An 18304-nucleotide genomic window follows, 5' to 3' on the forward strand; every position below is an offset into this window, starting at 1 on the left:
ACTAGATACATGACCACATGTACTAACAAAGATAAATTGTACAGAGAAATGCCGTTGGGATTTTCAGCATTTTTATTAACTGGTCTTGGTTTTAATTGATATTTTATGGATTATTAAACACACATGAATTCAATTTAAAGTCCATCTTTAAATGAGAGCGCTACAAAACTGATCCCACAGCCTCAGCTTGGTGCTGTTTGTGCTTTGCCACTTCACTGGAGACAGCAAACTGCTTCCTCTGATGCCAGCCTCAAACACAGATGGAGCAGAACAAAATAATACCAATAGAGGACGTATTAGATGTTAATCATACAAAGCAAAATTCTGTTTTTGCAAAATTTCTTTCTGTTTCTATTTAGAAATAGAAATAGAAACAGAAAGAATAGAAACAGAAAGAAACAGAAAGAAAAACAGTTTCTAACCTAAGAGTCTAATTTTAAAAGAGGATGTTTATGTTCTGGAGATTTAAACTAATCCTATATGCTTTTTTTCACAGTATGACAGCTAGTAGGCAAGGTAGTAGTCCACTACATACAGTGGTTAAAAACTGCATCTAAAATGTCTATGTAGACTTCCCAGAAAGCCAGATGTGGTGTTATTTGCAGATGTTCAGTTCCTTTTTCAGTGGATGAATAAACCAATACTACAGAACATTATATATTGTGTTGTATTGGCACATGATTTTTTTTTCTAAAATGTGCACATTAAGGACAATAATGAAAAAGAAAAACAAAAAAACAAAAACCTGTTGGGGCCAGGGGCAGAGACAAGGGGTGGCCATGGGTGGCTATGTTCAACTATATATTAATGGAAAAATTACATCCAGAAATTACTATATCTTCAGCAAACCTGTTTTGCCATGAATGAGAGTATCTCAACAGGTGGTTGCAGATCTTTTTTGTTTTGTTTTTTAAATCAAATAAGGGTGAAAAATAAAAATCAAACAAATATGTTATTATTCTATGTAGTAAATGTACCATGTGACTAGGAAGACTAATACATAAACCTACAGCAGGTTGTTTCTCTCTTGGCCACCCCTATGAAAAATCTTGTCTTTGAAACTAATCTGACAATAGATATCAATTTCTCCTAAAAAGAAAAGTCAGTGTGATCATTGTGCGCCTAAAGATGTGTAATCACGAGTGATTAAAATACAAATAAGAGGCATAGAAATGAAATCCATGTCATGTCAGTCCAGTTTCTACAGTTACAATGACTAAGCATCAAAGAACGCCACACCAGGCCTAAAGCCGTCCTCCGACATGTCTGAAGGTGGGCCGGTGACACCATTCTGCCACACAGCGTATAACGACTGCACTCATGCACAAACACATTTTACGTTTACTACTGTCTTCATCTCTACTGTGCAGTCTCTGTGAAATTCTTAATTTATGATAAAATAGTCAGACCTGCTGAAAATTGTCCATCCCCACATTCCCACCAGTTTTTTAATGCCATTGAGTGAAATTCCACATTGCTGATAAACTGTGTCTGCTGGCTTTACGTTATAACTCTCGGTCGCCCTCTCCTCCGTAAAGATAATTATTGGTTCCGGCTGGTTGGACATACTCCTCAGTTTTGTCCCAGTCTGACACCCAGCCTCCTCCTCCTCCCCCAGCCATGCCCCCTCCGTTGGGATCCGATGCCTGGTTCGTGGCTCCGTAGCCCGCTCCACCGCTTGTGCGATACAGTTCTTCCGTCTCATTTGCAAGCTCGTCCTCGTCCAGGATCCCGCATTTCTCGTCACTCAGCTGCTCTGGCTCTGCCCAAGATTGTTTCTCTCCAGATGCAAAAATACCTGCAGCAGACACACAAACTCACTGACTGCTATAGCTGACAAGTATACAGAGTTTTGCTGAATTTTCCTCATTCAGAATTTTTGTAGTTGATCCGGTTAAGCACAAGAAAGGAGACTATGCATACCATAGAACATAACACCTCCATAATGAACGAGTGAGGCAATAAGAAACACGCCCTGCCACTCTTCTCGCGTCTACCAGGAAAACGTGAGAGAGAACCATGAGAAAGTTGATTACACTTACAAGCACACATTATTATCAGTTAGAGTCACAAATTCAGAAACAGTTCTCACCTTATGCTTTGTCATGGCACCGACTATAAGTGGGCAGACCATCCCAGACAAGGTGCCTACGCCATTGGAGATACCCATGAGGATACTAGCATACCGCGGTGCAATGTCCAGGTGGTTGACATTGAAACCTTGTGAGGAACCATTAATATTATTACCATCTTGTGATAAAAACAGAACTATGTAGCTGCTTAACTTTCAGTCGCATATCATTTATGATTAAAATCTTTGAAGGAACACTTCATATTTCACCTGAAATGGCAAAACCAGAGAAACCCACAGCCAGGACCAGGAATGTAATGGCAATGCCTTTTGTGTGTGAAAAACCAACTACCAGCAGCAAGGTAGCCTCCATCCCAAACCCTGATGCAAGCAAGCAAAAAACAGACATATAAATAGTTTTAAAATATAACAGTGTGAGTGCTTATTTTGTTGCCTTGTGTTCACACTTTTCGCTAACCGAATGGGCCTGGAAGTCTTGTCGATTGGTTAGAGATAAGTGCCTTGCAAGCTTCTGCATTTCACTTTGGTGTTTGCTGTTTGGTTTCTCTGTACAATGTAAAAATAGCGGACAGTGGCAGGGCTTCTGTTATTGGTGAGTCATCATTTGCCTTATGTGGTAAATGACTTCTCACCACAGTCGTGTTACTGTGCTTGTTTCTTCAGTGTCGCTTGACTCACTTCAAAGTTAGCGCATGCAGAAAACAACATAAAATTCAAATAATTTTATGTAAGATTTTGAGTATGTGCCAATTTAACCTCTCAAAATTAAAGGACCATATATACCCTGCTCCATAAACAATTAAGGGAGCACTTAGTTATTGCATTGTCAGTCTGTCCAGTTTGGAAGCATAACCTGCAGCCCTTACAGGCTGCACAGATAATGAGAGTCCATGAGCGTGGCATGAGAGCTCGATGTCCTTGAATGGGACCTGTGCTCACAGACAGGTGCTGTGTCGATTGACTGGCATTTGCCAGTTATTCTTCACAGATGTGAGCACGTCCACATTGCCCTTGACTTCCCAGGCTGTTTCTGTCCTGTCAAATGTGATTGTTTCATTTATGCAAGTTTTCGTTTTCCCTTCCCTTTAGTTGGTTCTTTCTTACCTCCACAGTTCATTAGCTTCCTGACATTCGTGGTGGTCATGATGTGGTTGCATCGCAAATAGTCAGCAATCTGGCCACCAATGGGCACAATGATGGTCATAACCAGATGAGGAAGAGCAGACACTATCCCCACCTAGATGAGAACAAGAAAAAAGCCTTAACAGGTGCAAAACATCCATGGAAGTTGGCACAAACAGTGCGATCTCTGCCATGTTATTGTACGTACATTCTCAGAAACCTGGGTAAGGAAATATTTTACATTTGGACCCAAGACTGTTCACCACTCTATCGCAGCAACTTCTGTCACTACAGTTATAATCTGCCTGGACTGGAGCTCAAGCTAACGTGCTTATGAGGCACAGAAAAGTACATATTCATATAGTTTCTTCCAGACTTTAAGGTGCAGTTTTGAAAGACAAACTACATTCAAATACAAAAACAAATTTAGAAAACTCTTATTTTTCACCAAGATTTTAAATAAAAATTTAAGTTCATTAAAGGTCAAAGTTGAGCTTGAACATAAATGTCAGCAGTGTAGATATAGCATATGCAAAAGCATGGAGAGAGGTGTACAACACACTTTTTATTTTGTCAAGATAATGCTCTGAGACATCAGAACGATGGCTGACATCAGGATCTTGTAATAAAAAATTCAAGGTCCAGGATCCTTCCTGCGGAAGGAACATAGAGAGCATTTCCTGTCAATGGGCAGTTGCACTCTGTGCATTCTCCTGTTGCTTATTTGCAGCAGGGTGGTGCAGACCGTTGTAATGGTGCCAGAATGGTTCTAGAAATCCTCCCTAAAGCCGGTGTTCTTCTGGTACTCTGGTTTCCTCAGTCAAACATACAGGATATTTAATTAGTGATTCTAAATTGGGTGTATGTGTTAATATGAGACAAAGCTTTGAATGACCAATAACACTAAAATAGAAATGCTTCAGTGTAACAGCCTATAAATGAATTGATATTAAAAAAAATGTTCCATAGAATAACACAATTTAAAAAATTAAATTTTAGTAAATTAAGGTGAAAAATTGTTGTCAGTGCTTCATGATTTGTCAATATAAGGTGTGCAAACTGCAATGGTACAAATGAGGACATTTAAATTTACCACTGCAGTGGCAAGACACGCAACCAAAGCTGCAGTGATGTCCTTTATTTTCTGATATAACTGCTGAAAGGTTTTTGCTTGTCGGCTGCACGTGTTACCTTGCTAATTTCAAACCCAAAGACCTCCTCAAAGTAAGCAGGCTGGCTGATGAGGAGCAAGTAGAAAGTCCAGCTTCGGCAGAAGTTGGCTACGATGATGGCATACACTGGCATGGAGGTAAAGAAGGCCCTCCATGGTGTGTTGAATTTCTGTAAGGGAAAAATGTGATGATGATTTTAGTGATTTTGTAAAGAAGTTCTCTGATTTTGTCTCAAACGTGTACAGCTCTTTGCTTGAACACGTAACTAATTAATTTCTTAAATGTTTTCCTTTGAAACAAACGACCATCACAAACGACAACAGAGCAGGGTGTGTGGAACTGAGTTTTGCTTGACTGCAGATACAGAAATGAGTGCTAACAAAGAGTTTCTAAATCTGTCACTGTGACAGATAAACAATTGAGCTTTTGACTCAGTGTTTGCTTGTTTATCATCTCCGTTATCTCACTTTGAATCAGCATATAAACTCACCTATTTTTAAGAGGGTTTTTTTTAACGTGGTTTCATAGCAATCCTGTAAACTAGTGAAATGCCCTTGAATGAAGTGCAGTGTTTTAATTGAGAGATCTTGAGAAATCTGTTGCATGTACTGACCGTTACTGTAAATTGGGCTGACTCGCCAATGCTTTCCTCAATGTATTTTCTCTCCTCCTCGGTGATGGTGGGGTGAGCTGCCGGACTTTCATACGAGACCAGGATCCAAAAGCAATACCACATAACACCAAAACTTCCTGGGGAAGGAACAGGCAGATTGGAGAAAAAAGATTATTTTTTTACACACTAACTCATTTGTTATTACAATACTGTGCAAACAAAGACCAGTCATTTCTTTAGATTCTTCTTCCAAGTAGCCAGACTTTGCTGTAACTTTTAAAAGTGGTCTTGAGCAATGTTTCTTTAGTCTTCATGAGTTTTTCTTTAGACGTTGATTACTTTTCAGGCCAGTTTTTGTACCCGTGCCTGACTATGTTCAGAAGAATGTGTTTATTTTTTAAGCCACGTGACACTGAGCTGATCCGACTCGAGGGATGAACCAGTGTTGTGTCTACACATTGCTAGTACAAATAATTTGCTCCATTTCTATCCAAAAAAAATATTTTTTTCCACCAACAAAGTGATTCGCAAAAACCTGTCTGCTGAATCTTTAAGCACTCAAAATACTTGAGATGTGCTGAGCATATCTCAGCATGCTGTGCAGTGCTTCCTTTAAAAGTTTTGCCGAAACTGGACAATTGCAGGTCAAAAGAGGAAGCGGCACATCTAAAAAAAACTATCAGCAAATGAAGGCGATCCGAAAGTCCTTAAGAAAGAGTAAAAACGTTGGTAGCACTTCATAAAAGTGTCACACGGTAAAATAAGTGCTTAATTAAACATTTATATATCATTACTCCTCCTTAGTATGTGCTTTATAAATACAGATATGTTTATCTGTCTGTTATTGTTACATCATGTACAACTATCACTGGTATTACATCACTACTAATAATCATAATAACATTCATAATAATATATCTGTTTTTATGAATGTCAAACTAATGAGGAGTAATGCTGCAAAAATAATGAATTAAGCACTTGCTAATACCTTAATAATGCCTAACACTGTGACTTTAAGTGCTCCCAAGAAATACATCAATCTATTGTTCACTGAAGCTTCAACAGAGTTTGTCTCAGTGGGAGGGTGGCTGTCAAGAAGACAGAAGGGAAACAGGGAAAACACACAGTTGTGGATTGGCCTCCCCAAGTTTACCTCAGCACTAATTAGGAATGTAGGATCCCCAGAGAACAAAACAAAAGGCAACCAACATCCAAAGAAGAGCTTTGAATGTCCTTCAAAGAGTTCAGATTTTGTGTGCCAAAGAATCAAGGTAGTCAAATATTGACTTTCAACTTTGTTACAATTGTACTGAACTATTGAACTAAAACTGTTTTTGTCACATATGCTGTTTCAATAAATTGCTGCGCTGTCGAAAAATAAAAAGAACTAAGGCATTGCTCAAGATTCGTTCCACGGTACTGTGTCCGAACGTATAACAGTTTTGACACGACATGTGGTGTAATTTCTTTTTTACCATGAGACTACATCCTTCTGGTATTTATGGCGCTGGTCTGTTGTGGTTTTCCTTTTCTCATAGTTTCATTATGAGTGAGGCTCTACTGTGTGCGTTCAGTGTCGTCGCAAGCATCCGCATTTTCAGTTAGCTTATTAGAAAAATGCATATTCATTCCAAACTGAAGGGTTTGAAATGAGGCCCAGGTTAAAGGCGTCTTACCATACACATAGAAGACAGATGACCATCCTGAGTACTGGACTAGGATTCCAGCTAATGGCATGGCAATCACAGCACCAGCATAAGAACCTAAAACAGGAAAATTTTGATTTTATTTTGATATTGTTTAGATATATTTGTTGTTAATTGTCTTAATCTATCACACATTGTTTGCAGGCAGAGCAGGGCCACTGATCACGGACTCACCACAAAAGGCTGTTGTTGCCAGGCGACTTCTTTCAAGAGGTGGTGCCCATTTGGCCCAAATACCATGACATGCTGGGTATGAAACTCCCTGTGGGAATAGGAGTAGAATGTAGGAATTTGCATGATTGTAAATAATCTCAACTGCATTATGTAAACAGAAGCACATTGCACTTCAGGGGAGAGAGAAGCACCTCCACAAGTCCTTGAAAGATCCTGACAATGATAACGCAGCCAAAGTGCATACGAGCTGCTGTAGGAATGAGCATGTTCAGGAAAGATGTTGCCACTATAGCAAAGCCAAACACCCTGAAAAAGAAACAAAACACGGAGAAGAAATTACCCCATTGAATATGCTGTGCGACAAAAGCTGATTATTCCTTGCACGGTGCAGGAGGTTAACAGACCTGTTTGCTGCAAACTTTTGACAAATGAACCCTCCTGGGATTTGAGTTACAATGTATCCCCAGAAGAATGAACCGTGGATCATTCCCACCGTTTCAGGATCCCAGTCAAACTGTGCTTTCTGTTGGGACACACAGTAAGACACATCATTTAAAATCATATCTGGATATGTGCAGATGAGTTATTCTTTCACTTCTCAAAAGCAAGACTGTATTTAACATCATCTAAAAGTGGACATTAGATAATTAACAGTAAATAAGAACCATAAAAAAACAGATGCTGACCACTACTGACATCTGCTGACCAGCCACAAGTATTCCACCAGATCTCTCAAATATATCAAACATTCACTAGCTGGGCCCGCGTCCTCATGTTAGGTTTGACAACGTTTAAGTAGGTAAAGGTGAATGCTTGGACACGAATTGAGCTGCGGTTTGGGGGGGGCCTCAAAGGGAACTGCCGGCGGCTCCCAGGCCTAGCAGATCCCCGTGTACTAAATAGCATTGAAGAAGTTAAAGAACTGAAAAGGGGAGGGAGGGTGAGACACGTAAACAAGAGGGAATAGCTTGTAGAACTGGGGGAAGCTATAGATGAGAACCGGAAGCAGCGTGTTTGGAGGCGTGGTCCAATACTTAATATCTAATTATATCAAACAGCTGGAATTGGAATAAACCTTTTTCATAGCCAGTATTTTGTTTTTACTCTGACTTTGTTTGATTTGGTGGGTTGGTTTTTAGGATGCCTGCATTGTTCAGTCCTGGTTAGTTGCGGAAATTTGCTCTTCTCTTTATGACTAGTTAGCTTGGGATCATAGGAGGTGCTGCCTTCAGGTGATAATACAGAGAGAAATCATTTTCATGAAAGTACTGCTGTGTTAGTTTTAATAATCTGACACTTTGTTACGCTTACTCGTGTTTTATCATTCCAGTCAGTGTAACATTTTCTCATGTTGTTAAATCCTAACTCAGCATTTTATGAGTCCATTGGACATATATAGTCATATGTAGGGTACCTAGCACAACCCCCCATGGCCAAAACAACCTTAAAACAACATAAACATAAACAGTCATATTACACAATATGTAATTTGGCTGTGTCACTTCAGGGGAGAATTTAACATTAACTCAGACTCATCTGCTGTCACTCACCACTATAACCTCCTTGTTGTCTTTGAAGATGGTGTGGCTGTTGACCATGCTGACGATAGCCACGCCCAAGTTACACCGGATACCGAAGGAGATGCAGAAACCAATGCCAGAGAGGATTGCGATGATGTAGCGCCTGGGCAGACCGAAGCACGTGCAGTCCACCACAGGCATCTCCTTCTCCTCCACCAGCTCTGGCCGGCCCTCTGCCGACAGCTCGATGGTCTCGCCATTTTCCTGTTTCTTCTCGATGGCTCTGAGAGGAAAAGTGGGTAGATTAAAAGTGTCATCTACATTTAGGTCACTTTATTGTTCCTGTATCACAAATCTGACAAGTTATCTTTGAAGAGGGGGTAGATAAACTGTATTCTTTAATAAAGACAAAAATATTTGTATTTCTTATCTCTTAAGCATAACTTGCTAAAGAAATAACCTTGAAAATACACAACAAAACACTCTTGCATGCAAATGAGTCATTTCAAAAAGCTTTCTCCTAGCAGATAGTATTGTTTACTGATTTATTTAAGCTAAACAATGATTCATAAGTGACAGGAAATAACTAGGTTCAACAGTTACTAAGTCCTGAAAGCCTAATGCATGTCATTGATTTAACTTCGGAGGAATCAGTAAGTGGGCCTGAGGTTTTCCAATCTCCTGCTGGCACAGTGAAAACAGATCCTGAAAAGCTTGTTGACTGACAACTTGGCCTGATGAAAGTGAGTGGGTTTAGATGTTCAGACAGTCCTCTTGGGTGTCTGTTTGACTGCTAAGTCAAGCATCTTAAAAAAAAAAATCACAGTCAGCACAAATGTCCATTAGCATCCCACTGCTGGGACCTGCTGTTAACACTTTAACTTATCACATTAAGTTAATACAATCAGGATTTCTGCGCTGCACCCTCACAGAAACCGCCAGCAAAAAAGAAAAGCCTAAAGCAAGCTGCTCTTCTGCCTCACTGCAAAACCCTTAGAAACCACACGGACTGTCAGCCTCCGACAAGCATCAAATATGCATCTAAATGTAGCAGTCATCTATTAAACATGACATGTGAAAAGCTGAGTTGTAAGATAAGACCACTGCAGGTCCAGCTCCGATCGCAGAGATGCACAGAGTATGGCTATACTTCGCCAAAGCACATCCACAAACTCAAACCTGCAGCTTTTAGCCAAAAATCAACTGTGCAAATGTAGAGCAGAGATCATGGGAATGTTTTGTTTGACAACTTGTACTGAACGAAAGGAGATTAAATGAACCAGATTAGCATTCATAACCGACTCTTCCTGATTTTTAATTACCCACAATTTTGACAGGTTAGGAAAAGACTAGAGCAGGTTATGATACTGTAAATCACATTCATTGTATGATTACATGGAATGCAACAAACACTTCAGTGAAACAGTGACAAAAAAAAAAGCAATCATGGAGGCAATAATCAATAAAAGTATCAATAAAATCTAATTTATATTGGATGTATAACTATATCCAGTTTTATCTTCTTAGGGTCAGTGCATCTAAAAGCCACAATAGTTTCTATGTATTGTTTCATGTTTCAGAGGTGGACAAGTAGGAAGTGACAGATCAGTTTTTAGCTCATCCAGCTAAAGGACCAATGAGTTCATGATGCCGTTGGTCTAGCCTGTTAGAGCGTTAGTCAGATCACACTTGTTATTAATCTCTGGCTCTCTTCTACAGCAAGTCCTTCATCCTGTCTTCTTCCTCTGCCCCCAACCAATCACAGCAGATGGTGCCCCCCCCCCCCCCCCTTCCTGTTAAAATGGAGTTTTTCCTTCCCATTGTCGCCAAAGTGCTTGCTCATAGGGGGTCATATGATTGTTGGGTTTTTTTCTCTGAATGTTTTATTGTAGGATCTACCTTACAATATAAAGCGCCTTGAGGCGACTGTTGTTGTGATTTGGTGCTATATAAATAAAATTGAATTGAAAATGTAAGAATAGATTTTAGTGAAACTTAAAACATTGATCACCTAATCATGGTCAAGGTCACATTTGCCATTTTACAGGCAGTATCTTATAAATTGTGAAACATTGAGCTGGATGAGTTACTACATCACTGCCCTTTAGGTTTTATATATACATGTGAGCAGCTTCTATTGACCTGGATCAGCCATGCAATTTGAAAACCTCTTCCACTGTTGTATACGTCGCTGTGGTAAATGTGATCACAGTGAACCTCTGATGCATCACCATACTCTTCCTAACCAAACAGACATTGTGATCATTGTAATTATTAAGGAGACTGAAGGATGGCGTGAGACATTCAAGACCAAACACAAACAAAGCTGATAAAATTATCCAAATCAAAATATGCACACAAAATAACCTTTCACACGCTGAATTTTGTACAAAAAAACCCCAGTCCTGATGGCACATTTAAGTGATTCTTATGATTCTGATGCTGTAATATTTTTTTCCTAGATTTAAGTGTATTTTTATCTAAGGTCACTGAAGGTTGACAAACAAAGGAAATCGCAGAAGTGACTAGGACATATGACAAAACACCTCAGGTCAAAACACTTCCCAGATCTCTTTTTTTGTTGTGAGTAAATCTGTGTGTCATACTTGCGATATTCAACAACATTTAGAGCTTGTTCATCTAGTGGCAAAAGCTTTTATAAGTACATCTGTTGTGTAGGCCCTGGAGTTAAGGCAGTTGTTTATATCACGCTATGTAATATATTTCCTGCAGACTTTAAAATGACATGGTTATTACCAGAGAACTGCTGTGAGGCCATTTGTGTTCCTGCCAACAAATCTGTCCAGAACATTCATACAAAATACCAACACGATTGAAAACAGCTATGCCGTTATAAAACATGCTCTGTTGGTAACTGTAAGCAGGGGTTCCAACAATCTTCAACACCGATCAAATATTAATGATTTTCGTTGTTAAATTATTAATATCGCTGGCTCTCTTGGACTATTTCTGTCTGGGCTGGCCTCTCTCGTCTTTCTTCCTGTCTCCTTTTCATCTTTAACTCTGCTCCTTACCGGCATCTCCTCTGACTCACACATATTCTCACACATAATTCACAGCAGTCCTTCCTTATTTTACACCAGTTTATTTCCCTAGTGTCCATATATGTAGTTTTTTTTCCACTAGCTGTACACTTGTAGTGCTTTCAGTCTCACTTTACAGTAAAGCTCTCTCTACTTATGATGTAATTTCTCAACATTTGCCATGTAATTTTTGTCATTTTTAAGCATCTCAAAACACAACTGACATTTTAAAAGGAAAGGTATTATTAACACTGAGCATTTCTATGCAATTAACATATTTTGGGTATTTTAGAAGAAACAGCCAATGATGTTTCTTCTTCTTACATTGCAATTGCACATTATTGTTAAGGGCATAATGTGCATAATAGAATATCATAAACACCCCTTCTTTCATTCTAATTACACATTGTTTTGGTGCGCAAGATATAATATGCTTCAGAGTTGTCCTATCTGATTAAGGGGGCACTCCAAGTCATTTATTTAGAAGGTATGTCCACCAGAAAACACAATAAATGAAGTATAATGCAACAAAATGTGGACAATCTGAAAAGGGGAGATTACACCATACAGCCAAAACTGCTAACAACACTGTGTAAAGAATGAAAACGTGTCTGTATTGCCTTAAAGTTTTGTATTATATTAGAAATAGTCACATTATAAATTGTGCCTCCTTCTAAATTAATCTAAAGGTGTTCAACACTTCAAAATGCAGGTCTCGTTTCCTTTAAAACCTTGCTCTGCTGCACTGACATTTTAGACTCATTTGGAATCAGTTAGTATTTTCGATACTGAATATTACACCCTAGACTAATTGTGGTGAAAGCATTTTGACAAATTATACTATAGGTCAAGGACTTTATTATAAAGGGCCACTATATTTTTAATTTTATACTGTATCAGTTGCAGTGACTTTTCATGACTGACCCCAGGTTAAGGAAAATCCGTCGTAATCCCTAAAAGCTGCCTGACCTTCTCTCCCTTTCTCCCGTTACACCTTGTAGAAAAGCCCAGATTGAATCATTCCTGTGGAACAATTGAACTCAATCCCAAAAAAGTAAAAGTTCTGAATATTGGAGTATAGCAGAGCTGAATTCTATATTTCCTAAATCAATACAGTTCAAGGACAAATGTAGGGCAGACCGTTAACTCGGACACCTTGGAATAATTGATTAGATAAGAGAAAGTTGATGGTCTGAAAATGCTCCATGGCATTAATACAAACTTAGTGAACTAAGTCTCCTAATATAAAATGTTAAAATATCCTCTATCCGCTCATGTGGCAGTTATAACGGACGAAGGAAAAAAGTATTAGAGAGTTAATCATAAAATACTCTCGAGGAACGAGTTTTCCAGGTAAATGTTTTGAGGATAAAACCTGAGATAAATAAGAGATTCAGAGTGTCTTTGAGTCAAATTCCTGCTTAACCTGAAAATAAAGACAAGTACCAGCTGTCTACTGTGATCACTGACTGAAATCACAGACGATCGCGTGACTGCTAATTTGCGCTAATCAATTTTGAAAAGAAGAAGATGACGCTTGAGAAGTAAACATCAGGCGGAGAGTTGTATAATAAAACAGGCTAAAGGTTTAGTCATTTACAACAAGTAAATAAAGAGTCATTTTCGAATGTAAGGTGCGGATTTCGCGTGCGGAGAGTCGGAGCGGTCAAGCAGGCCGGTGAGCCTTTTACGCAAAGCAGCCAGGTACAGCACGTGAGAGCAGTGCGCTCCAGTGAGATGACCTGCGCTCTCTGCCGCAGGTGTCCTAATCCCGGCTATGAAGGGGGGGGGGGGGGGGGGGTGCGCGGGCGAGGGACAAGATGACAAGCTATGTGGCTACTAGAGAGGAAGAGAGACGTGGCCAAGGTGTACGCCCTGCAGGGATTTACGTGGGCCGACAGCTTGGACGGGGAGATGCTATTTCTGGAGGGGATTTAAGTGTTTAGACGCTGCATCAAATCCCGAGAGAAAGAAAGGGGAGTCCACCTATGAGTTTCTTGCTATCAGATAACTGCCCAGGTTATTACACGCTATTTCTCAGGAGTGCCCAATGAAGGTTTTTGCTTTGTTTTGTTTTTTGCCACCGAGTGTCAACGGAATTGGTTGCACTGTCGCTATAAACCTATAAAAGTGTCCCAATAAGTCATTAAAATGATACCGAGTTCTTAAATGTCTGTTTTTCTGTTATTCTAACCGATATATAACAAGTTCTTATGACAAAATAGCTGTTTTTTTGAAAGAGGTTACTGTCTACCAATGAGATGTGAGATGACCGGCTTCTTAGGCCTGCTTTACGCTAAACACACAGTTCCTCTTTGAAGAATAATTCGAGCAGATTATCAACATTGTCTAATCTCTAAAAATGGTAGAAAGTGAAACACAGAGTTTTATTAGTCTTTCAGAAAATTCCAGATGGACACCCCCTCCCCTCACTCACACACACACACACACACACACACACACACACACACACACACACACACACACACACACACACACACACACACACACGGTGTCACAGTGTCTCTGTAATGTGACAATGTAAGAGCACGGCAAGCTTAGGAGAAATGGATCCAAATATCGATCCAGCGCGTCATCTTACACTGAGAGAACATTTTGAGCCTGAAATGTAACTTCATTCTGTTTTTTTGTTCTTCGGGAACAAAGAATGATACACACTGCTTATAAAAGAGAGTTTGAAAATCAATTTGGGTTTCTTTTTTAATCTCTTATCAGCTACTTTAAGTCGCCAGTGCCACATACAGCGAGTTATTGTGTACACATTTCTTATATGAAAGATTTATAAGCGGACACATATTTCCATATTATTGATTCGGGCCTCTGGACATTATATTTCTTTAAATCTTCTTAATAGAAACACTGATAGACTAACAGGCCATGTTTCAGCATCAGTAAGAATGAACTTCCCCTCAGGTCCGCAGCTTAACCGCTAAACACAAAGCTCCTTTTTAACATTAAAGGTCATCCAGCAGATGTTTCTGCTCTGTTTCTGTTCCCCGAGGAGGAGATTTTACATACCCGTATATTTTCCCAAGAGTTTTGGCTGCCACGGCCTTAAACCTGTCCGGCCGGACCTCCATCCTCACGTCTCCAGGACCGGCCCAATGTGCAGTCTCTGCGCGCTCCCGACTGAGCGCACAGCCTTTCTCCTCTGCTTCCCGGCTTCTTGCTTCTTACTCACATTAAAAGAACCGATTTGGTTGGGTCACCAGCTTTCGTAACTCACGCTTTCATGTGAAACGAGACTCGTAATTAGCGACAGACTGTCCAGAGATTTGACTGAGCCTCCTTCAAGTCCCTTTATATAAAACCAGTCGAATATGCATGTTCAGCCCCACTTTTCCGGATACCCTGTCCAAACAAACTTCGTCACACTGTTTGGTGTCCGTAAAGGTTCACAGAGAGTCCTAGGCAACTTTCGATAAGATTCATATCCAAACGTTGTCTCTGGCCATGGTCCTGAAACAGATTACTGCTGCCGCTAATCTCTCCAAGTGTGTAGTGAGAGGAAGGTATACGGCACTTCCTTCCTCGTTTTAAGCACCGACTATCCAAGCCGCGGCTATTCTTGGACTGCACAAGCCTTGAATGGGGAGTTAGTGTAAACACTGTCCCACCAAGAATATTAATAGAGTTTCTGGGTATTTGTAAGAAGGTACGCAGACTCACCTCGGGACAGTGGTTGTGGATTAGATTGCAGGTTTTTTCGCGTTTGTGACCAGAAATAAATTTTAGAAGGATTGAAAATCAATAGAACATCACAAATGGAGGAGGCGAGTCTTGATCTCTTCATGATCTGCACCTTACCAGCAGGGACAGAGGCAGGGCTGCTATATGTCATTATAAGTTAATGGAGTCACTTATTTGGTGCGTATTGGCGAGCTGCTTTCTTTTCGAGACATTTTTTGTTACATATAGAAATGTCTAAACTAGCGTAAAACAGGCTTAATGTAACTGTATACTGTAGATAGAAAAAGTGGAAAAAGAAAAACTGCATTGAAGTATTTTATGTATGTGGGTCGGTCTTTTAAAATCACATTTTCGTTTGTCCATCAACAAAAGTGTCAGTATTGATTTTATCTTCCAGTCTCTTTACACTGGAAGTGCTGCATATACAGCTAGGTTCATGAGGATTTGGACAATAGGAGCTCTTTTTATAAACAGTCCCTCATTTTTAGAGGCTCAGATGTAACTTGACAACTGAGTGAGAAGCAGTTTCGTGGCATTTCTTTACCTTGAGAAACTCGCCATTGCGTTCATTGTTTTATAACTGTGCCTGATTGTTGATTTGGCCACTCATAAAGTTGTTGCTGCTTCTCTGATAGATTTATTTGGGCTTTTTTTCCCAACCCAACAATGGCTTCCTTCATATTAACCAGCATCTCTTTGACAGTTCCAGTGAAAACTGCTTAAAAGTCTGTCATTAATCTTCAGCCTCTGAAAATGTTGAACTTTGTTTGGCTTGAATTTCCTAAATGTAATGTTATTTATGTTTGTTAAACCCCTGAATTAAAGCTGAAAGTCTGCAATTCAATCACATCATGGTTGTTTGATGTAGGAACCACTGTGGTGGTGTGCAGAGACACTATAGAAAATCTTCTTACTATCTAAATATTAAAGATGTACCTAACTTTATATTTTCAAAATCATCAAATATAAAGTGTTATACATAAAATATCAATTCTGAAACAGTAGTCAAGATAGTTTTAAAGAGGCAAAACACCTTTCCCAGTCCAAGAGTCTGTATTCCTTTAACATGCACAGATTAAATCAGGCGTGTTAGGTTTATTTTGCTTAAGTCATTAGTTAAACTTGCACTGCAGCTCATGTAGTAATTCATGGAGCTGTAATTGTTTATCACAAAACTCGAAAGACATATATTTTTTTTAATTTGGAGAGTTTATTTTCTAATTAGAGGGTGGTGCAGCTTTGATAAGATGCTGGAAATATCTAGTTTATTATGTGTAATAAACAAAAACACGGCAAAAATGACTACAGTTCATGCATATGACTGTGAATGAGAATAATGGGCAGTGAGGTTAAAGGAAGTCATGATTAACATTAACAGAACTGGATGTGAAGGCGCCGTATATCGCTAAGCTGTGCCTTAGTTTCCTCTTTATTTTACTGCTGTTGAGTAAAATCAAAAATGAGTCTATGTGTACAAAAAAAACAACACAAACATTCAAGTAACTGTAACTACTCCCTTATCCATCATTCAAAAACAGTAACCTACACAAGCATGTCATATGTAACTCTTCTCCAGATCCTTTGCTGATATAGTTCTAAGAGAGCGAGAGGAGAGGAAGAGGGCAGGCAGGGGCATGGCAGATGGAGGAGGGGACAAACTGGGTGGGACAGAAATTATGGATGGAGTGTCCGAGAGGGAGCCGTAACCGGCTTTCTGCAGGTCCATTACACTGGAGCTGACGGAGGCGTGAAAGAACACAGGGGGGGAGTCCAGGGAGTCTGTGTCTGCAGACAGAAAATAAAATGCACTTTTAAAAGTTTTCTTTAAATAGAAAAGCTTTTTTAGATTTTAGCCTTAAGATAATGTAAGGACAAGACTCCAAAACAACAGAAAATCAAACATAATCAGTCTTGTTTATGGCGTATAAATTACAGATTTGCATTTCCACACACTAAAGCATCACTTTGCCTCTAAACAGCAGCAAACTGGAAATGCTTTGCTATCAACAAATCAGACAGAAAAGATGAGAGAGTAATTTTCCCGCTGATGATAATTTATAAGTGTCTTATAAGTGTTGCTGTTGACAGTCTCTCAGGAATAGTTTCACATGCTGCCACACAGGTTCTGATCATTTCTGTTTCCCACTCAAATTGAACATGGTTCTACCTCAGAAACAATCAAAGCTACCTGGGTCATTGTTGAGCTGGGTGTGCATGTACTGCTGTTTGGTGTAGAACTTGTTGTAGATGCAGTACACTGCAGCCATCAGAGCAAATGTTCCCATGGCTGCTGCGATGAACAGACCCACTTTGGCGTTATCTTTGTCTACAAGGGCATCTGCAGAGGCACAAACACAAGACGGTGTTCATCAGAGCTTTCACGTAAAAATCCTTTTAAAATTGAGATGGACAGGAATTCAGCATTTAGCACTGCCAATTCAAGCAACTGCAATATAAAAATCCTAAATAGTTCCCAGAAGTCTAATTTTTCAAACAATACATGTGCCATTTGATTATAAACACTTTACATTTAGCTGTCCAAACTGAGCCACTCAGATATTTTCAGTGGGTATAACTTAACTTTCTTCCATCTCTCCAATTACTTGAAGTTAATGTAAACTCTTCTGTGTTGTCCAAACTAGTCAGCCTGTACTTTTTAAATTGAACTATAAGCAGCATCACATTGTAATAGAAAACATATTATTTTTATATAACAAAACATCAGTGGAGTGAACTTGAAATGCACTTGACAGCACTTCAGTTAATCATAGCATGGATCAATCTGCAGTCTGTAAGCTCTTACTGAAAACATTGAACTTTCCATATACTCACACAGAACACTGCAGTGTTAATGCATTAAAGTGCAGACTGAAGCTGACAAATAAGCGTCGGCTGGTCATTGCTGTTGCTCCCCTTTCTTCCTGTCTGTCTTGAAAAGATGCAGTGATCCCTACAACGGTGTAACCCTGCACACGTTGTGCTCTGCCCAGCCTGACATGGCTCATATTGATGCTTTCCTATTAACCCTAACCAAAGGTGATATCATGATGATATTAGGGCCATACACTCCTATTGAAAAGTATATATCTAACTTTGAGTAGTACTTATTTAATCTAAAAAAATAGTTCAAGTTTTTTTTTTTTTTTTAAA

The 18304-nt window shown here is 39.4% G+C and overlaps 1 protein-coding gene across 1 annotated transcript; it reads right to left on the minus strand.

Moving 5' to 3' along the window:
• Window positions 1-653: 653 nt before the first annotated feature.
• On the minus strand, window positions 654-14993 carry LOC113028521 (vesicular glutamate transporter 1-like). Its single transcript, XM_026178858.1, has 13 exons — window positions 14483-14993; window positions 8430-8682; window positions 7284-7402; window positions 7071-7185; window positions 6880-6967; window positions 6676-6762; window positions 5000-5136; window positions 4406-4555; window positions 3197-3329; window positions 2342-2452; window positions 2093-2220; window positions 1924-1993; window positions 654-1798 (listed from the first exon to the last, which is right to left on the minus strand). Exons 1-13 carry the CDS (start codon window positions 14542-14544, stop codon window positions 1506-1508), a joined length of 1746 nt encoding a protein of 581 aa, XP_026034643.1. The 5' UTR covers window positions 14545-14993; the 3' UTR covers window positions 654-1505.
• Between the last annotated feature and the right edge of the window lie 3311 nt (window positions 14994-18304).

The sequence above is a fragment of the Astatotilapia calliptera genome, chromosome 8 (genome assembly GCF_900246225.1).
Source record: "Astatotilapia calliptera chromosome 8, fAstCal1.2, whole genome shotgun sequence".
NCBI lineage: Eukaryota > Metazoa > Chordata > Actinopteri > Cichliformes > Cichlidae > Astatotilapia > Astatotilapia calliptera.